The 22,671-nt window shown below is 38.8% G+C and overlaps 1 protein-coding gene across 11 annotated transcripts in view; it reads right to left on the bottom strand.

Moving 5' to 3' along the window:
- GRID1 (glutamate ionotropic receptor delta type subunit 1) overlaps positions 1 to 22,671 on the bottom strand; it is an 845,372-nt gene that overhangs the window by 381,509 nt on the left and 441,192 nt on the right. For all 11 annotated transcript variants that reach the window (XM_039480948.1, XM_039480949.1, XM_039480953.1 and 8 more), the window contains one exon: positions 17,128 to 17,333. In XM_039480948.1, the coding sequence (XP_039336882.1) occupies positions 17,128 to 17,333 (206 nt within the window). The remainder of the gene's footprint in view (positions 1 to 17,127; positions 17,334 to 22,671) is intronic.

Genomic DNA, 22,671 nt, shown 5'->3' on the forward strand with positions numbered 1-22,671 from the left:
ATAGAGAATGCTAGCCTCTGGTTATTTGAACTATCCTATATAATTCTGTAAGCAAAGGTATGATTTTCTATTACATTCTGCAGGATGGTCCATAAAACATTTAGACTTTTCCATTATATCCTATAATACTTCTGCACAAGAAATCAGTAGAATGGCAAGGGTGCTAGCTGCTGACATGGCAGGGATCCCTGTGTGCCTGTACATTTGCCAAATGCCTAAGACCACTTTTCACGCTTATGGCAGCACCTCAGCCATTTGGGAATTTACCCAGAAGCCAGTAGAGACTGAAGAGCCTAATCCAAAGACTCCCATTGACTTCAGTGAACTTTGGATCAGTCCCTAAAATTATTTTTGTCATCATTTTATCCCCGTTATTTTTCTCTCTGGTATTTAGTAGTGCTGGTACAAACACATCATTTTTCTGACTAATGCATATTACACCCCCCACACACACACTTTTTGTGCTGGAAAGGTGTATCCTATTTTAATTGCACAATGATATTTAAAGCTTTAGGGTGTCTCTTAGTAATACAAGCTATCTTGAATGACTTTGACAAGTGCTGCACTTGCTAAGTTGTTCTGACTTTGAATCAAGGTGCATTCAAAACTAAAATGGTTTAGAAACTGAACACTGACATTTTTGTATCTATTAGTCCACATAGCGGATTCTATATGATTTTCCAGTTTTATGGGGCACTGTATAGGGGAACTTTAAATATTCTGAAGCTATGATGTTTTCATTAACAAGAAATAATCATAATCCATATTTTGTTTTTTTCTTGATACAATCTAACTCATTTTTTCTCTTTAGAAAAAAATCTTGCACGTTGAAAGTAAAACATGAATTACACACCAAGATTGATCATTCAAGGTGCTTTCATAAAGAGTGTCCTTGGAACTCGATTTCCATTTGCACACACATTAATAAAGTGCAAAGCTATTTAATCTGATTGCTTCAAGTTGAATGGATGGGTCAGTGCCAAACAAACTGATCTCATCCACTGAGTGTTTCCACAGCAAAATTTAACTCCATTAAAATGAAAGGATCCAAATTCAATACAAAAATTTACCTGAGCAATTCTTCAAGTGCCCTGTAAGACTCTATGTGCAAGTTTGGTTACGTAGCTAGTTAGAAAATAAAACTAAAAACAATGTTTGTTATTTGAAGAGGTTTATAATATTTGATCTAGAGTGAATTAGTCAGAGCCAACAAAGTCTTACTCCAAATCACTGGAGAGATGGACTGGGAGGAAAATAATATACTTTCCAGCAAGTTCAAATACTGTAGCTAGGGGTCAACAGTGAAACAAATATAGCTGACAGTATCCCATGGATGCATGATCTTTTGATTAAGGTGTTGAACTAGGGCTCAGGAGATCACAGTTCAATCTTTGCTTCCTGTGTTACCTTGTGTAAAGTTCTCTGTGCCCCAATTCCCCAATGGTAAAATGGAAAATGCTTCCTTTTCCCACCTTTTGTTTGTCTTGTCTATTAAGATTGTAAGCGGCTTGAAGCACAGACTTTCACACAATGGAGCCCCAATCTCTGTTAAGGCCTCTTAGTGCTACTGTGATACGAATCATTCAATCAATCAATAAATAAATAACCCTGGGAAGAAATCATGCTGCATTGCAAAGAAATTTTGGCAGAACTCTGAAAGATGGTAATGAAGCAGTGATGCAAAAATAAATCACGCCAGTGGGCTGAAGCATAGAAGATACATAGGTGGAACAAGTGTAGTACACGCCTTACTACAGATGCACAAAGAGTTGACAGCTTGTAGAGTTTTCTTGGATGTCCCTATTAGGAACCAGAGAAGTATCAGAAATTACCCTCTGTAAGGTGATGAGTCATCCCTGAACTAGAGCCTGTTGATGAATCATTCTTGTGCTAGACTCCAGCCAATCCACAAGCCAGGAACTGGTCTGGTGCCTCAGGGCAGGTATATAAGTCTTGCAGGAGAAATAGTAGCTCAGTCTGCTCGACCTCACTTCATGGTTTGGTATGATAGTGACAATGGATTCCACAAGACATATCCTGCTCCAGCCCTTTTCCAACCTCTCTCTTGCTTCAACCTTGTTTCAACCTTGCTCTGGGCTCCTGATTCTGACTCCTGACTCCATCTACTAAGCCCAACTGCCACAGCAATGACCATCCCATAACGGTTTCTGACACACTCTGTTGCAGAGTTTACACATTGGCACATGCATCACAGCATGGGAGCCATTATTCACTACTTGTATTGCACTAGCATTGACAGCGCACAGATAGAGAGAGATATTGACCTTTGGCTAGGTAAGATTAAGAGCAGGGATTTCAACACAGCCCTATCCGTTATCCCTCATAAAACCTACAAGGAGAAAAATCTTTACAACATGTTTTGCAATGGATGCAGGATAGTAAAAGAACAGCATACTAGACACCCTGCATATCTGATAAGAATATAAAAGACAAGAAAAACTAAAGTATGTTCCTAGTTTTGCAGTGCAGGGAGTGACCACTACACCTCCAGAAAGGTGATGGAAGCACCACTTCACAGTACATCCTGTCTGCCTCCCTCATCCACAAGCACAACATTCCCAGCCCCTGGCACCTCTACCCACATCTTTGCCATGATTGGTATTATAAGAATTACAAAATATCACTTATATCATTAGCATTTTAGCCTGTCTTACATAGAGTTAGTTCTCTCTGTACATTAATGGAGCAGTATAAATAATTAATACTAATCAGCATTCTTGGCTAGTTCAAGTTTGGGCAGACTTCCAACAACACAGAACATCTTCCTGAATATTGTCTGCATCTCTGTGCCTGTCCTTTCATGATGCTTGTGAAGTCACTAACGACCAATGGAGTATAGTGTTCTGAATCTTCTAAAAATGTTAATGTTCAGAACACATGGGTGAACCAAGGTAGGTAAGATAAGAACTGAATATTTACTTTGCTCAAACCTCAACCACACACATGCTGATGTTTGAAAATATTCAAATTACTCCATCCTTCCCCACAAACGTATGTTTATTTTCACACATCTCTGGACTTCCTGGTAGTGTTTGGGACAGGAAGCAAAAACATGAGATAAGACCGAAATGCTATGAGAAAACACTGTTTTATGTTATTTCCATTTCCTAGCCCATATGAAAACAAGGAGTACCAGAAACCTCACAGTAAAATCCTTTCTTGCAGACTTCTAACCCAATTTTGCAGACAAAAATTTGGAAAAGCATCTCAAACCAAATCTGTAGAGATTTAAGCCTTAACTAGTTTCTATAGAAATTCCTCATAATCCCCAATGCATTTCATTCCCATCCCAATGTCACAAGTCATCTTACTTATCAAACATCTCATCTCTATAGTGATACAACTGTGCTGAGTCTGCCTTTCTTTCTGCCCTCTCCATTTAACCTCTTGCCATAAATCTCTGAGTATTTGACCTATTATACCTTCAGGGTATATAGGTGAATGAGGGTAACTAAGCCCTGGTCTACACTAGGCGTTTAAATCGGTTTTAGGAGCTTAAAACCGATTTAACGCCAAAACCGTCCACACTAGGAGGCACCTTATATCGATTTTAATGGCTCTTTAAACCGGTTTCTGTACTCCTCCCTAACGAGAGGAGTAACGCCAGTATCGGTATTAACATATCGGATTAGGGTTAGTGTGGACGCTGATCGACGGTATTGGCCTCCGGGAGCTATCCCACAGTGCACCACTGACCGCTCTGGACCGCAATCTGAACTCGGATGCAGTGGTCAGGTAAACAGGAAAAGCCCCGCGAACTTTTGAATATTTCCTGTTTGCCCAGCGTGGAGCTCCGATCAGCACGGGTGGCGATGCAGTCCGAAATCAAACTAAAAAAAGAGCTCCCGCATGGACCATGCGGATGTGATCGCTGTAAGGGCAGGCAAATCCGTTCTATCAGCGCTCCGTTACAGAAGATGAAATTCAGAATCCTTTTTTAAAAATCTCCAGACAGACGCCATAGCAGGGACTCAGCGCACTGCAGCGTGACAAGTGTAACGGAAAGCCAAAGAATCAAATGGACGCTCATGGACTGGAGGACTGAAGCTATCCCACAGTTCCTGCAGCCTCTGAAAATTATTTGCATTCTTGGCTGAGCTCCAAATGCTTCTAGGGTCAAACACAGTGCCCGCGGGTCAGGGCATAGCTTGGCAATCTACTCACCCACCCCCCACCCACCCCCAGAAGCGAAAGGTAAAACAATCCTCTGACTCTTTTACATGTCACCCTATCTTTACTGAATGCTGCAGAGAGACGCGATAGTGCAGCAGTCAACACCAACATCCTTGCTCCCCGCCATGGGCGGTGATGGTACAATATGATGGAAATCCATCCTCATCATCAGCATCAGCTGATCATGCAAAAGCTGGAAATCCATCCTCATGATCAGCTTCAGCTGATGGGACAAAAGGACTGGTAACCGTCCTCGTCATCAGCCTATTGGCCCTAATTTTTTCTGGTGGATGGATGGTGCAATATGGCTGGTAACCATCCTCATTATAGCAACAGGGGGCTGAGCTCCATCAGCCCCCACCCTTCATGTGTAAAGAAAAGATTCAGTTGCCCCTGGACTAGCAGTGGGATGCTGGGCTTCTCTCCTACACACTGCTTAATGTCCTGTCTGGACTATCATAGCAGCTGGAGGCTGCCTTCCACTCATTTCTCACTAACAAGTCAGTGTGTCTTATTCCTGCATTCTTTATTAATTCATCACACAAGTGGGGGGACAATGCTACGGTAGCCAAGAAAGGCTGGGGGAAGAACGGAATCAACAGGTGGGGTTGTTACAGGAGCACCCCCTGTGAATAGCATACAGATAATTTCTGCGGGCTCTGACACAGAGCAGGTGGTTCTCTAGCACACTTGCCTATATTAGGCAGCACAGATTCTATTTTTAGATACCAAAAAGGAGGGATTGACTCAGGGAGTCATTCCCAATTTTTGCTTTTGCGCCCCTGGCTGATCGGCCAGGGGCACTTATGACAGCAGCCAATGGTACAAAACGATGGAAGGTGCAATATGGCTAGCAACCACTCTTGGCTTTTGCACCCCTGGCTGATTGACCAGGGGCACTAGCAGCAAATGGTACAAAAGGACTGGTAGCCATGATCATCCTCAGTTCCAATTTATGGAAGGGTTTGGATGGTGCAATATGGCTAGTAACCATCTCTGCTGTCATGCAAAAGCAAAAGCATGCTTCTGTGTAGCGCTGCTGAATCGCCTCTGTGAGCGGCATCTAGTACACATACGGTGAGAGTCACAAACGGCAAAACAAGCTCCATGGTTGCCATGCTATGGCATCTGCCAGGGCAATCCAGGGAAAAAAGGCGTCTGCCGTTGCTTTCCCAGACGAAGGAGTGACTGACGACATTTACCCAGAACCACCAGCGACAATGATTTTTGCCCCATCAGGCACTGGGATCTCAACCCGGAAGTTCCAAGGGGCGGGGGAGGCTGCGGGAACTATGGGATAGCTAGGGAATAGCTACCCACAGTGCAACGCTCCAGAAATCGACGCTAGCCTCGGACCATGGACGCACACCACCGATTTAATGTGTTTAGTGTGGCCGCGCGCACTCGATTTTATAAAATCTGTTTTACAAAACCGGTTTATGCAAATTCGGAATAGTCCCGTAGTGTAGACGTACCCTAAGACATTACATTCCCTGCTGATGATGTACTGCTCTATTTGTCTGACATAGAACACTCTTTGCCCAAGGAAACGCAGTCAATTATAGCACCATATTCTGTTATAAATGTGATTTAATCAAATCCAAGTTTGCCCCGGACAAACAAGGTTCCCAAATATTTTTTTACTTTCATTTTCAATGGGCTCCCATGAGATTTACCTGCAGTGCACTTGAGGTTTTCATAAAAACCTATACTCTGAACATAAAAACCTAGTCAAAGTCTTAGGTGCTACGGACCTTTGTGCTGATCCACCAATGCAAAGCAAACCTAAACCCAATGGACCCAGGCCCTGGAGCATCTACCCAGTGTAGATGGAGCTTCAGATGCCATAGGGCTGCTGTAGGTCATTCTGATTGCTGTTACTGAAAGGCGGATTGCTGTTCACTGGAAAGCCAGGATACTTTTGTCCTTTAGCTAGCTACCACAATAGATCTTTGGGGTTTTTGGCACAAATGGCCTGCTCTAATCTGAACCAGGAGAGAAGATCGAATAGATAGAGCTTTCCGTTCTAGGACGAATCTTCTCAAATTTTCAGGGTAAGTTTTGCCTAAATTTCTGTCTTGTGTGCAAACAGTACTCTGCCATATTTCCACAACAATTATTCAAGACTCAAATTATTTTCCAAATTAATTTCGAACTAAACATGTCTTGGTAAATATCACTTTATTTCGTTCATTAAAACTGATATTTAAATGAGAATTTGAAAAGGTACATTCAAAGTTCAAATTAGTCACTATCATATTATGTATCCTTTTCCAGGATAAAAGGCCTATTCCTCTATGATCTCTTGCAATTAGAAAAGGAGTAAATCACAGAGTCACTTCCTGAATCCAGAATGGCAGGACTAAATATGTATATTTAGACAGGGATGACAGGCCATCTTAGTGGAAGACTCTTGCGACAACCCCTGTATTTACGTGAGAGATACAGCAGTTCCCATTAAAATGTCAACATTTACCCATAATTACTATACAGTGGTGCCTAAGGCATTGGAAAGTATCACGAGATTGAAAATAACTGTGCTATTTCAGTTCTATATCTTCTAAGGTCTATATCATCTGATCCTTCCAATACATTTAGTTAAAAAATAATTAGAAAATGGCAAATTCTTTAAATAGCTATGTAATTAGTTGTTATATTACTGATTTTATAAGATAGACCTGGTTCTCTTACACACACACAGTAGTTCTGCTAAAGTTTTAAGATCGGCAAACCCTAGGATAATGAAATGCAAATGTTGGGTCATATTTAAAAATTAATCATCCATAATTAATTAGTAATCTCAAGCATTCTGGTAAATTATACTAAAATTGCACACAATTATCCTTGCAGTGAATGATAAAGTCATTGCCTAAAGATTTACAATATTTTTAAGAGAAACATTTTGCATATATTTACGTGCTCTATGACCACAAATGTGTCAGAGTACTTAATTCAAATTTGCAGTTCATTTTAGAAAATTTTTATCTTTAAATTGCAGGATGTTCAACTATTCAGGCAAACTCCCAAAAGTAAATGATTTGAAAAGAAAATAAACCTTGTACATTTACTAAGGTTACTCTTGCATTCCTCAATTCAGTGTATCAGAATAACAAACAAAAACCTCTGTCTGTTTAAATATGCATATAACATATAACAATTTTTTTCAGTTCATTTTTATACTTTTTCTTCAAATAAAAATTACTTAAATTTTCTAAAACAAATATATTTGATGCTGGGACTTACTGAATAAATAAGAATACCAACAGTTACTTTACGTAACTGTCTTTTCTCATGAAGGATGCCAAAAGATTAGAACCACCACTTTTAAAGTTCAGATACACTTCAGGTTCTAATCCTTTCTGGAGAGTTAACTTTACTATTTCAGAACTGCATTTGAGAGCTACATTGCTTCTACAAAGAAGGCAAAGTGAAGGTAGATCAGGTACTTCTCTAGATCATCTTTCATAATACAAAAAACAAAAGGGAGATTGAAAAAGTCCAAAAGATGGCAAATTTAACACAAATAAAAAAGGAAATGCCCTACGGAACTCACTTCCACAGAACCTCATTAAAGCCAATTAGTTTAGCAAGATTAAAAATAGGACTGGAGAATTACATGGAAAATTACGACATCCAGAGTTACAATAGTAAGGATTTCTTAAATAAGAGTTTTGAAGAGATATACAAGCTCATGTTTCAGGGCATAACAACATTCAACATTCAATTAAATGGTCATTAAGAAAAAACTTTCCTTTAGGGATTTGCTTGTTTTGTCCACCCACCCACTCACAAGTGACTATTGCAGGGGTTTCTTGCACTATCTGCCTCTGACACTAGCCTGTTTTGGAGTCATGATTCCGAACCATATGTCTGATCCATTGATGTCAATAGGGCTGCCATCCATACATTAAAGACAGGTATATATCATTGGAAAACTTCAAATGTTAGGAATTGCACGATGCTTTAATACAACAACAAACAGGAATCGACCCCAGAATGTTTAATTGAAACAACAACAGTGAACATACTACTCAAACATGTTCCACTCACTCTATTGCAGGGCATTAAGGAGAAAGTTATAAGTAATTCACAACCATGCAAATGTTTGGCATATAACATTGTCAAAACCAGGTTCTACTGTCTGCCAGATAGCTCTTTGTAAGGGAAACCCTGTCAGCTGAAAGTCCTCAACTATGATCCAATGTAGTTTTGGGGGTTAAGTGACTCAGCACAAATGTAACCATCTCCCTATTTTCTTTTCCTCCTATTCAACCACTGCTAAACAAAATCAGTGTGTTTGTGTAATGCAGGTGTGCACACATGCACACTGGGGAGAGGAAGGGGAAGCTGCTAATGCAAAAGCTATCATACCTCTTTTTAAATTTGAACAAAATCCACAGGAATCTAGGGGGGAAGGGGCTCTGATAAGGCTAGTAATACAGATTAATGACGAAGCATACTGCCCAACTTGGGTGTCCCCCCCAACTCAGCTATGGAAGTGATACCAGCATATTACATAAACAGCGCTAAGAATGCTGTCAGTTTTAATAAGAAAGTACAGGCCATAATAAAGCTGGTCAAACTACTATGGCTCTAAGTAATTTAAATTTTAAAATATCTTCTGGTACACTATGCTGTAAAAGATATTTATGAAACTATCAGAAGAGCATAGTCTGAGCATTTAGAAATGATAGTGTGACATGATTTAAAACATACAAAAATTAAAGGGTAACAAAATTAAGCACTCTGGTCCAAATTCATTGCTGTTATAACTCCACTATTTTCCAGAGGGATCACACCAGGGATGAATTTGGTCGAATATCTGTTTAGGGTTTAACATATATTAACTGAATTGCACAAGTAACATATTGTTAAGGTTCCTTCCCCACTCTGAACTCTAGGGTACAGATGTGAGGAGCTGCATGAGAACCTCTAAGCTTAACTACTTGCTTAGATCTGGTTTTGCTGCCACTACCCAAATTATTTACGAAATAAATCATCTGTCATTTGGGAAACTTTGTTTACCTCTCCCCCCAGAATATCACCCTCCCAAGTACTATAACCCTTCCCTGGGTAGCCTTGAGAGACTTCTCCACCAATTTTCTGGTGAACACTGATCCAAACCCTTGGATCTTAAAACAAGGAGAAATTAACCATTCCGCCTCCTTTCCCCCCATCAATTCCTGGTGAGTCCAGATCCAACCCCCTTTGATTTTTCCTTGTTTTAAGATCCATCAGGTTCTTAAAAAGAAGGCTTTTAATTAAAGAAAGAAAGGTAAAAATTATCTTTGTAAAATCAGGATGGAAAATAACTTTACAGGGTAATCAGATTTAAAGAGCTCAGAGGAACCCCCTATAGCCTTAGGTTCAAAGTTACAGCAAACAGAGGTAAACCCTCTAACAAAAGGAACGTTTACAAATTGAGGAAACAAAGATAAAACTAACACGCCTTGCCTGGCTGTTACTTACAAGTTTGAAATATGAGAGACTTGTTCAGAAAGATTTGGAGAGCATGGACTGATGTCTGGTCCCTCTTAGTCCCAAGAGCGAACAACCCCCAAAACAAAGAGCACACAAACAAAAGCCCTCCCCCCACAAAGATTTGAAAGTATTTTGTCTCCTTATTGGTCCTTTGGGTCAGGGGTCAGCCAGGTTACCTGAACTTCTTAACCCTTTACAGGTAAAAGGATTTTGGTGTGTCTGGCCAGGAGGGATTTTATAGTATTGTACACAGGAGGGCTGTTACCCTTCCCTTTATAGTTATGACACATATGCAGAGCTCAATTAAAAAATTCCTTCATGCATGCAACTACTACAAGTTAAAAAAAACCCATATTTATTATAAATCATATATTTTAACTCAGAGGATAGAACAAGAAAGCATGATGGGAGAAGTGCCAGGGAAATCCCACAGTCATAGAGCCATTAATCTCTGGCAGGAAGAAATGCCCTTTTTAATTAGTAAAGGGAACAAGCATAGGAACCCAGCTAGAAGGTGCAATGATCTGTATTCATTACCAATGTTTTGCCATCCCACAGGATCAAAGAGTGGGCTCACAGAGCTCAACAGGGACAGGATTAAGCCAAAAAATCAATTTTAAAAACTGTAGCCAACAAATGAAGAAATCCACTATCATCGTACAAAGTATATGGCAATTCTCAGTACCCAGGCACTGCAAAGAGTCACATGCCAGAAAACCCATGGCCAGCAGTGGCAATGGGAAAAGATGTCAGTATTGTGTGTCCCCATAACTCTGTGGGGAAGCTGTCCTGCAGGTCCTTAATTGCAGGAGTCAAGAGGTACATTCTGGGTGAGGGTCTGGGGTTCGTATTGGCTACATGTCTATTCACATTCATCTCCACACGCAGCCGTGTGCACATATTTTTACTCTAAGCATGTCGCAGGGGCAAACTGGGCTGCTAGGATGAAGATTTAGAACACACAGTTCCTTTACATCAAACCTGAGAGATGGTTATACGAATTTTCCTGAATTGGTCAGAATTTGGTCTCAGATCTAAGTCTGAATAGCTCTTCAATTTTATAATAAATAAGCAAATACAGAAATCTAAAAGAGAACACAATATCAAGTGTGTACCATGGACTAATGGAATACCATGGACTAATGGAAAAATCCTTAAACACTGGAACAAAAATAGAGCAGACCAAATTAAAAAAAAAAACCACCACCACAATCAGGTACACAGGTAAAGCATTACTGTCAGTGTTCATGTTAACATCAAAACAGACTATATATGAATAAACTAAATGTCTACCATATTAAAATTAATGTGAGATTATTAAGCCTACCCAGGACTTTATCTGAGTTTTCAGTTCAATGAAGGGTGTTTAATTAATATCTTGTTTCCCTCTAACTTTATGCAATCTTCCACCACAGTGTGCTGCCACCTTTTAATGTGATAGCCACACACATCATATTTAGTAATGTTGAAAATGAGATTTGTGAGAGATTTCTCCACTTGTTTATGATTAATTTAGCTGCTAATATTATCAGTAAATCTACTAGAGTTTTCTCAACCACTCATAGGTCAATTTGAAATCCTTTGTTCAAAAGGATTAGAGAATGAAGAATGTGGAAATCTAAGTGTATATTTGTTTGGATTAATTTTACTATTTGCATCTAGAACAACCTAACCAATGGACAGTTAAATAGGGGCAAATTTATCAATGCCATAACTGCATTGAAAGCTAGTGACGTTGTACCAGGAATGAATCTGAACACTTATGCATAACTGTCCACTTCTCCGATTCAAAATACTAGCAAACATCTAAATTCTTTAGGCCAGCCAATATTCTCACCGCCTCACATGGTATTAAGTAAAAAGACTAATACTACAGCAGATTCTAAACCTTGTAAAGGCCACCCACAATTCCTACTAATGCTCTTGTATTTCCACAAACCAGTCATTTTCCCATCTTTGTTTCCCAAACACCCACAGACTTGTTGCTATTGTTTACTATTAAAGTTGTATGAATGGGTGCTGTTTTGTGTTTTTCCTCTTCATAATCGTTACAATGATTTTCAACATCTTATGGATCACAGATAGCTGAATCCAACAAAAAAAGACTACAAATATAATCACTTAAAGATAATTGAACAATTAGGAAGGTGTTGTACATAGACTTAGCTGACTAATTCATATAAAATAATTTATCCTCTTCACAAATTGCTTACAATCTCTATTAAAATTCAAACAAATATTTCCATATGAATTTTTGTTGTTTTGTTTTTGCAGTGCTCCTGCAGCTTGGATTACTTGTAGTGAGACAAACTGTAGTCTCTGTTAAATCACCAAAGGAAAAGAATCTGTGTTTAAGCCAATTTACTCAAGATAAGGAAACACTACTTTCAGTTCAGGTTTGAGCAGTTAAGGATCGTTTATTTGTTTTTCTTTTAAATTTTAATTATTTTCCTTTGAATCCAAAAAGTTCATTTGTCCAAAATGTCATCAATGCCAAATTAGATTTTAGTTCCTGAGGAGGCGCAGTGCAGGCTGGATTTAGACAAAGTAAAGGTACGGCAGTTTCTTCTAGCTCTACTCAATGAAGAATTATCACATTCCCACAATTTTAATGGTTGCTAGTTCACCGACACAAAATTAGCCAGTCACTGCTATTTAAACAAATATGTTAAAGGGGGAGGGGGAGAGGAAAAACAAACTTCATAGACCAAATTCCTCACAAAAGATTTCTATCTCATTATAAATCACTCTATAAAGAGCATATACATAGCCATGTATGTGTACACAGGTACAGAGATATAAAGGCAAGTGTCAAAAATGAATGCCAAAAGACAAAACGTTAAGTTTATCAATATGAAACATGATTTCCTGCTGAACTTACTATAAAAGATAAAGGATATTTATTTCCTTTAAAAATGATTTCATATAGTAAGATTGTTTTCCTTGGGAACACAAGATGTTCAAGATACCGTATATCATTTTTATAATTCCATTTGTGTGATAGGGTGTCACTTCATGGGGAATTTAGAAAGACAAGTTCAATTTCTTGTACACAAGCTAGCACAAAGGGGCAGGAAGGAGAGAGCGTACCATATACCACTCAGAACTTACTTGTAATACTGACTCAGGATCAGCAATGACTCAACCATCTGAAACAGGGCAATGTAAAAGGGGAAACTGAGCGCAATCCTGGAACTCCAGTATGAGCTCAGAGCTGAACACATAGGGAGGGCAGAGAAAGAAAACTAGAAACAATTTTACCTGATCTATGAGCACCTAGGAAGTTTACAGTTGTGACTGTACATGGCTGTCAGAATTCCACGGTGACATTAGGAACAGGCCTTTATTGTTAAGTAAATCAAGGAAAATCTTCATTTATTGTGGAGGGCTTATGTCAGACAGCTGATCAGGTTTGATTCTATCCAGTATTAATGCATCTACACCAGCCTTCTCATTACAATCTCCATGCTATTTTTTAAACAACCTAAGTAGACCCGATCTATAGTTCCATCTTTCTCAGCAATCACACATTGTATTCATAGTTGGGCCTTTTTTAAAAGCAAACATATTTAAGATCTCATTGAAGATGGCAATTAATAAGTTTCACAGAGTTAAAGGTCATGAGTTCCATTCCCTTCTGTTACTGATGAGAGCTTGTAATTGTCTAATACCCTACAGTTTAGGAATCTACTGGTCTACAGAAGTGACAAAATTAAAACAAAATAAACTGTATGGACTCAAATCACCCTATCTTGCATTAAGTGATTAAGGCAACCTGTGGTATTAAAATGCACGTCTATTGTAAAATGTAACTGGTTAGGAAAAAATATCCAACAAGTTACCATACATCTACTCATTCCTCATCCTGTATGTGGTTATACAAAATTCACCAGTCTCCATTCGCACAGAATCATAGGAGAAAGGTCTTGAAAAAGACCATCTGGGTCATCTAGTCCATCCTTTGAGCTAGTCCAGGAATGACCTCTACACTGTCATTGAGTGTTTCATCTAATCTACTCTTGAACACCTTTAGTGGAGATGCCGCAGTCACATCCATTGAGCAAAAGGCTCCATTGTCTAATTGACCTCACAGTTAGAAAGCTTCCTCTTTTAGTTTTAGGTCATCACTTCCTGTTATACCACCCATAACCACCTTAAATAATTCCTCTTCCTCCTATTCTCATGCTACTTCTTCTAAGCATTGGTTACCCTTTTGTTAGGCTGTATAAAGCCTTAAACTTCTCTTAAAAGGTCATGCTATCCAATCTTTTTATCATTTTTGTCACCTCCCTTTGAATTCTATCCAACTGACAGATGCCTTTATGTAGTGAAGAGCCCTTAACTATAAAAAGTAACCTGTTCAAATTTACTTTCTTTAAGAGGAAAGTCAAGGATCCATCACACAGCCCTAGCAGCAGGCTGGACTCTGGATTTCTCCACCCACAGTGACCTCTCCTTCCCCAACCCAGGCTGCAGAGGCTGAGATAGCCCTTGTGGCCCTGCCTGCCAGTGGATGAGCCAAAGGAAAGAACAAGCAGGTAATGGATCCCCTAGCTCCTTTCCCTCCCTCCCTGTGCACTGGCATGCAGGGACCAGGTACAGGTTCCTTTTCCTCTATGTGCCCATCCCCCTAATCCAGCCCAATTTTTGCACATTGACTGTGCAACACTCCCAGTCACACTGTTAGAGAGAGTTCCACATATGTAGAAGAGGGCATTTGCCCCTTGGTGACTGAAGTTCATGTACTATTTGCTCCAAAAGAAAGCTCACTGCATTGAGACTAGGTTTGCTTCAACCCCCAAAGTGAGCTTGTAGTGCAATATCTGCAGTAGATGACATTTATAAAACATTTTAGAGGTCAAGAAACACTACATTCAGTTGTCTATAAAGAACTTCAATCCACATTTTCCTCACTGCCCCAGAAGAGGTTTCTCTCCCTCTCTCTCTCTCTCTCTCTCTCTCTCTAGTACAACAGTCTCAACAGAAAATAAAGCCTGAGAACCTCTGAGCAGGGACTATCACAGAACCAGGCATTAGGGATACTAAGCCAATAGAGGAGAAATGATGTCTAAAACAATTAGAGATAAGCCCAAAACAAAACCCTACAACTGCACACCTCTGAGCTTTGGGAATTTTGGAACCCTGACCTGGATCTGAATTCCAAAGTTGGCCCTCTCTCTATAAATCTAGATGCCAGATCTAAACACACTTGAACTTCAGCTAGGAGGTGACTGAGTCTAAAATCGGATCCACTTTTTTTTTTTTTAAGATCAGGGCCATCTCTAAAGAAAATGAAGAATTTGTCTTTTTGCAGTGATTAACAGGCAGAGTACTACCTGCTGATTTCAGCTAGAAGAGGTCTGTGAACCTTTCTTTATGACATTATGTTATAGTCACTCACACAACAGTCATCGAACAGTCTTGAGATACTGGATGAGAATACGTCTCTTACAATAACAGAAATTTCATTAAAATATGTTAACTTTTGTTTGAGTGTCTCTGTGCTCAAGCATTATCCTGCATTATTAGTATCTTCATTGGTGTTAACAGAGATGGTTGGGAATTTTTCAGTGAAATATTTTTTCAGCTCTTGAACATTTTTCCAGGAGAGGAAAAAAACGTTCCCATTGTTTATAGATATGAGCCCTTCTATATGTGTAATTTGTTAACTGTAGGTTTCTTGCCTTCATACTAGTTTCCTCCTTCTTCTATATGCTTTGAACACCTATCTCTGTAAATTAAATAAAAGACAATTGATCTGAAAGTTGCAACTCAATACTCTATATTGTATTGTGTACAATCTGTATTTATGCCTTGCATGATTATAGAAATACACAGCTCCACAAAATCATATAGACACTAGAAATACAAGAGACATATTGAGTCCCATTTAAGTTCATTCCCTACCAATGCAGGGTTCCCCCCTAAAACACATACTCAAATATCTCAAGCCTTTGGGGAGTTGATTTTTATTATTTAAATATTCTTTTGTAAAGCTTTTCTGAATCAATCAAAATTCAATAAAAGAAGATTGTCAAATAAATTACTTCTCATTTCTGCCCACGGTTACACTCCTGCAGGGATCTGGAAAAATATCAGGATCATTAGACCTAATACCTATAATACTATACTGCTTTGAGGAGGGGCTGAGTGGTAAAGTGGTTTAATGCATTACTCAAACTCTAAAGGCCTGCAGGGCTATTGTCCTGTCAATATAACTCTTATTAGCATTTCTGGGAATTATGAGTATTGAAAGGAGACAGACTATATCTGGCTGAGGTTAGAGTGATTTGTAAATTCTGGTCTCAGTTTAGTACCACTTTTGGACATTTCATTTGGACAGATCTGAAAACCAACCCAAAATTCTCTTTCATGGTGGGCCTCCAATGAAAAAACAGACAGACAGGAAGTCCCAGCTGAACTGAGCATAGCTTTCTGTAAACTCTCTGGGCTGAATTATGACCTCAAGTTCTTATGCATAACGCTAACAGAAGTCACTGAGACTTTTGTGCACGTATCTGAGGACAGAATTTGACCCTTTATCTTGACCTTCCCATACTCTTAGTCTGCCTTATTCATCAGCGCTAAAATTACACATCACAGTTTAACATAAAAGAAAAGGTTTATTAATGCTGATCTGAGCCAAGAAAACCACTAAACAGTGACTGAACTAATTCAATTTAAAATGATTTTATTTTTTAATATAGCAGGCTTTCATGTAGCAACACACTGATAACTGGAAATAGGCCTTACACATTTGAATTTCACAGTTCAGTTCTCTGGTGACTTAAAGCATTTAAGGCCAAATTCTTAGCATAGATCAGTGAAACTATGCTAATTTACACCTGCTGAGGATCTGACCCTTAGATTTCAGACTCTTCAGCACAGTAAGCACTCCAAAGTCATTCTTCACCTCACAATGGAAAAAGGTGGGAAAAATAATTAATGTCAAAACAGTAGCCCATGGCACAGTGTTAATTACATCTTTACCTAACAGCTACATCCTGTTCCTAATTAGTCTCACTGATCTCAAGAAACCATTATGAAATAAGGCAACCAATATCTTCTACTGTATTTGTAGTAAAAATACTGCAATTCCGCTGTCACACTGACAGCACATTCCATAGACCTTTGTAGTACAGACATGAACAGCATAATTCCTTTTAGCGAGGATTTGGGAATTTCCTTGGTAAAGACGACAGTCACTGATAAATATAGCTTCTTTCTAGGATTATGTACTGGTCTTTCAATTCACTTGCAGTATTTATGTAAGCAGAAGTACATTACAACCATTTCCCTGAAACTGGACATTGACTAAGATACGTAATAACAAACTAACACATGTAGGTCCACATTTTCAAGATGCGCCAGTTTGGAAGATTTGGTCCTTACTGTATAAAATATCATGCATGTTTTTGTACTGCACAATTCTTAAAAGAACAATGCACTGACCTCATTGATGAAAGTTTGGGCTCCCCTGGGGCTTAGAAGTAAGATTGCTCTTCGTAATGTGTCACGGTAGCGATTCAACTCTTCAGTTTTCATGGTAGTAAAAAGGCTGGCAAAAACTCTGCTGATGTTTCTGTCCACCTTTTGCAAAGATACATCAAGTCCTAATCTAGAGGCCTGGTCCAGAAATCCCTGCAGCCCACGAATATCTATAAAACAGGAACAAATTCACAGTCTGAGTGTCAGCTTTTTAAGCTAAGAGCATAGCCTTTACCAAACAAGGGGCAATGGTAATATGTTCCTAATTATTATTATTTATTATTTATATTACCATAGCACCTAGGAGCCCTAGCCATGGATAAAGACCCCATCATGTTATGCAATGTACAAACAGCAGAAAATGATAGTCCCTGCCCCAAAGAACTTACAAGCTAAGTATAATACAAGAGACAACAGATGGTTGCAGACAGACAAGACAAGGGAGTACAAGGAAACAATGGGGACCATTGATAGGCAGTGGCCTGAGCACAATAATCAGCCTACTGTCAAGTTCTTTGTTGGCATGGTGGAAAACGAGACATTTAAAGAAGGTTTGGAGGAGGATAATGAGAAGGAGATAGCTTTGAAAATGTTTACAGGGAGTTAAGAAGATAGACCTCTTGGCTTTGTTTCTGCTGATATGCATCCCACACTCAATTGAGTGGGAGTTCCCTGTGAACAGTAATGGCAAGCTCATGCCCTTTATTGACACCGGAGCAGCCAAAGTTGCATAGAATCACAATAGGATCATTTCTACATGTTCACTCCCATCCAAAAACACAGAGTGAAATATTGCAAGTAGCTAAAGTCTTGCAGCTCCCATCAAAGTCAATATGAGATTGCACAGGCATCTGACAGCACAATGTGGCTCAATGATAAAGCCTAAATTTCATTATCTTATACACAGTCTTTCTTCTGAACACAAGGCTTAACAATAGAAACAAATGGCATCACAATGACATAGAAACAGAGTTGGCAATTATATTAGTAGTCCACTATTCACCATAAATGTGTGGCCGCTTATCTCTGAGTAATCTCATCCACAAACACAAATTTGTTTTGTTTTAAACATACTTCAATTAAGTTGGTGGAAATGTTGTGAAAACTATTCTAGGTTTTCCATAACGTAAACAAAAAAAACCTAGTTAGCAATAATTAGTTACATACACCTCTACCCCGATATAACATGAATTCCGACATAACACAGTAAAGCAGCTTTCTGGGGGGCAGGGCTGCACGCTCTGGCGGATCAAAGCAAGTTCGATATAACGCAGTTTCACCTATATTGCGGTAAGATTTTTTGGCTCTCGAGGACAGCGTTATATGGGGGTAGAGATGTATTACAGATTCTTAGATTCACAAGCCAGAAGGGACCACTATGGTCATCTAGTCTGGCCTCCTGTATAATACAGGCCATATATTCTCAATATATTTCTTCTACCTGGTCAACAATTTTTTTTTAAGTCTAAAAATCTGACTAAACTTGGATGGAAAATGGTAAGTATTTTCTGTGAATTTTTTTTTAAAAAATGAACTCTCTGCCCCAAACATGGAAATTGTCATTTTTTTCCAATGGGGTAAAAAAAGTTTTAAAAGATAGTTTTTGAAACTTGTCAGAAAACATCATAAGAAATGAACTTTCCCCAAAATATTTAGTTTATTTTAAAAAGCCATTTATTGTCCTTTTAAAAAAAAAATGAAAAATTTTGGACCAGATTTTCTGTTAAGTGACATCTGTTGGCTGATCAAATGGATTCCAAAAGCCCAGTCAACAATCTATCTACTGATACTGATTGTTGATTTGCAGGGGTGGCCATTTAAAAAGTCAACATTTGCCAGCAGACACTGTGTAACTCAGATATCCCACCAATTTCCTATTCTAAGTATAGGGGGAAATGTTAGGTTAAATGTATATTTTGTGCTAAAAGTTGGCAAATGCTGAGTTGATCAGGACACATGAGAAAATGAAACACAGCTAAAGGGATGGGCTTTAAAGTGGAAGACCACAACCATATTAATGTTTAACCCAGGCATTTATTTGGGTCCAGGAAAGCGTTAAATGGCTTCATGACAAACAATCAATATTCAGGATTGGCCTATGATTCAGCCCACTTCTGAATCTTCTCACCTTCCCCCCTAAGAGGTAGAATGGGAGTATACATGATGGGTACCTCTGTCTGCAAGAATTTAAGATTTTCCCTTCTTCCTTCAGGCTAATAGCATCCCCCAGTAATATCCTGAATCTCCCACTCATGTTTACTTCTGGACCCTTTAAATCATTCATCCACACTGCACACTGGCCACAAGTTGAGATGCCATTGCAAACTCCAGTTATAAACAGACAGCTTTCTTACTCTCTTTATTAACCTACATTCAAACCCTCAGGATGCTGTGAGGAAGGTGAAAAATCTCAGCAGGCATCTTGTCAATCTTGCTCTGAAGGAAAAATCCCTTCCTGATCCCCAAAACTGCTAATCAGTCAGACCCACACAATCTTGGAAACACAGGTCAATCTATAAATGTACAAATCTGACAGGAAGGGAGGGCAGGACAGCAGACACAGAATGGCTGCTGCATTCCCTGAGGTCTGAGCCGGCCCCTCTTCACCCTTTCTCTCGGTACCCTAGGGGTTGTTTATTCCCTGTTGGTCTGATCAGGGGGCATTTTTAATGGCAACAACTTTAACAATATCTTGGATATGAAGACAAAAATAGCCACCATACAGCTTTTTCCTTTAACTATGACTGCAATCAGATCAGAGAATTGGAACAGGAACGTGAAGCTATGGGACCAGGTCCACATAATTAAATTGAGTCAATTATTTTTCAATGTAGCCTGACAACTGCCCATAGTAAAGGCATATTTCCAATAACATAGTGCAAACCTCATTTTCTGATCTCTGTGTAACTAAAATTCCCAGTTAATCAAAGATATGCTATTTGCAAGAGGTTTGCCCTGAATAAAGCTCTGCGGGAAACTTTACAACAGCTCTAATCTCACAGAATTTAGGAGCTCCAAAGGTCTGAATCTAAGTTTTTGCAGAGCTCCTAAGTGCCTCTTACAAACTGATTCTCAACATCTGAGCTTTGCAAGACTGAAGCCCATTGACCCTGCAGACCTGCAACTGAGAGAATGCTGTTATCCCACATCCCAGTTTTTGCTAAGGTTCCAGAAGTGCAATCCTGGCCCCACTGAAGTTAATGGGAGTTTTGCCATCAGCATCAGTGGGGCCAGGATTTCAACCAAGATGTGCTCTAAGACCATCACAAAATCACCCTGATTTTATCATACTAAGAAATTCTGTAGGAATTTACATCTTCAGAACATTGCACAACCCATGTCCTCAACATAGTTATGCCAATTTAAATCAGCCTAGGATTTTACCATACATGTGGCTGCAGTCCATAATGGTCAGTGATCCAACAGATAAGATCCAAAATACACAGAACAAAAAGTAGCCTTTATATCTGCACCTACATACTTTTATTCAAAGTGGAACATTTGGCAATGTGATTAATTTAGCCTCAGAAAAGCTACATTTACAGAGAAATCTCAGAAAGGAACAGAAATCAGGCCAGGGATGTGCCAACTGCAGCAGACACTTTAATACTTGTTTAGGTCAAGTTTATTTGATATGATAATCACCCAAATCAATTCCAGCACCAGAAAAGGTGTACTCAAGAGGATTCTTTTGGTGACTTAAGAAGCTGAGTCATATAGAAATTCTATCACATTTCTCTATGTGTACTGTATTTGTTTAGGATCCAAGAAGCCTGAGTCATTAGAAGGTACAGGGGGAGGGGAGGGCAAACATAATATTGTGCAGGCATTTCCAGAAAATGCCAGAAAATAATTGGGTACTAATATAATTACTACATTGTGCAGACATGCAAAATAATGACAATGACAAAGCAGCATTGTTTATAAGCAAAAATAGTGTATTAATACTGTCAAACCAAGCTTTAGATTTTGCAAATTTCAATTCAGTAAACTAGCCTTCATTACTACACCTTTTGTTGACTTGTTTTCTGTGTCTGTGATGCTTGAAACAAAGACTGATTTTTGAATGCTGTCTAGTCCTTCAAATATTACAACAGAGCGTGACAAATACTAAGAAAATCCTCTTTTTTTTGGTTTACTTATGAGATGTCATTTTATGCCAACATCTAAAGTTATCCCCAAGCAAAGAAATTGTTTGCAAAAGATTAACTGTGATGCTGTTGTTTTGGATTGACTTTTCCTTATGTTTTCAGCTGACCTGCTGAACTATTGGATCGAAAGACAATAAAATGGTAGAGTGTGTGAAATATTTGACACACAAGGTAAAACTATTTGAAATTGCAGGTGGGAGGGGGGAGGTTGTTTGTTTTTAAAGTGAAAATCAGCCCATTTCCAAATGAAAAATCAAAGAGGGAGTCAAGTATTCAGACATTTTTGTGTTTTCAATTTGAACAAAAAAAGAAAAAATTGAAAAGGGAAAAATTGCCTAAAACAAAATTTTACATCAGAAATGTACACCAGTTTTGCACAACTCTAAATAACTGTTAATTTATTTTGATGGCTAAACATATTTGAATAGATGCATCTTACTGAACTGTGGCCAGTCTTTCCCTATATAACATTTGTTTCTTGTTGGAGCTCATGTGGAATTTGGAGCAGTGGGACATTTTCAAAAGTGACCAGTGATTTTTGATGCCCAGCTTGAGACAACTTAAAGGGGCTTGATTTTGAAAAGGGGGCTCTTTGAAGGGGCATCAAAATACTTAGGCACCTACGATGGACACTAATAACTTTTAAAAATCTTGTTTGCAATGTTGTTGGAGCTGCGTTGGTCCCAGGATATAGGAGACAAGGCAGGTGAGAACTTTACTGGACCAACATTTGTTGGTGGTAGAGACAAGCTTTTGAGCTTCACAGAATTCTTCTTTAGGTCTAAAAAGGTTACCAGAGTATCACACTATTTTTTAGCTGTGACACTGGTGACCTGTTCCAGACCTAAAGAATAGCTCTGTGAAGATCGAAAGCTTGTTTCTTCCACCCATAAATGTTGGTCCAATAAATGATTTTACCAACACACCATGTCTATCTGTCTCTCTCTTTTTTAAAATTGACAATTGTGACTGGGTAACCTTTCCTGGCAATCTGCCAGAAGTTCTTTCATTTATTTAATATACATATATAAATATAAATATATGAAGAAACATCTGTGTCAATATATATGTGATTTTCTGTAAAAAACTACATTGTATAGTACTATATGTACATCAGAAGTTCAAATTAATGATGATTCCTTTCTTATGTATCTAGAATAATTCCATTCAAACATTTAATTCAGTAAACAGGGATAGCCAATGTTTGGGATTAAAGAGTCTGATCCAAAGTCCACTGAAGCTAATGAGGTTCAAGACCTTATATTCTCTCTTAGGTCACATGAGAACATGAATTTGGTGTGTCTCATTCTTTTCCCCATTTGTGCAGATCACAAAATCATCCTCTAATCAAGAAGAG

This window comes from Mauremys reevesii, linkage group 7 (genome assembly GCF_016161935.1).
Source record: "Mauremys reevesii isolate NIE-2019 linkage group 7, ASM1616193v1, whole genome shotgun sequence".
NCBI lineage: Eukaryota > Metazoa > Chordata > Testudines > Geoemydidae > Mauremys > Mauremys reevesii.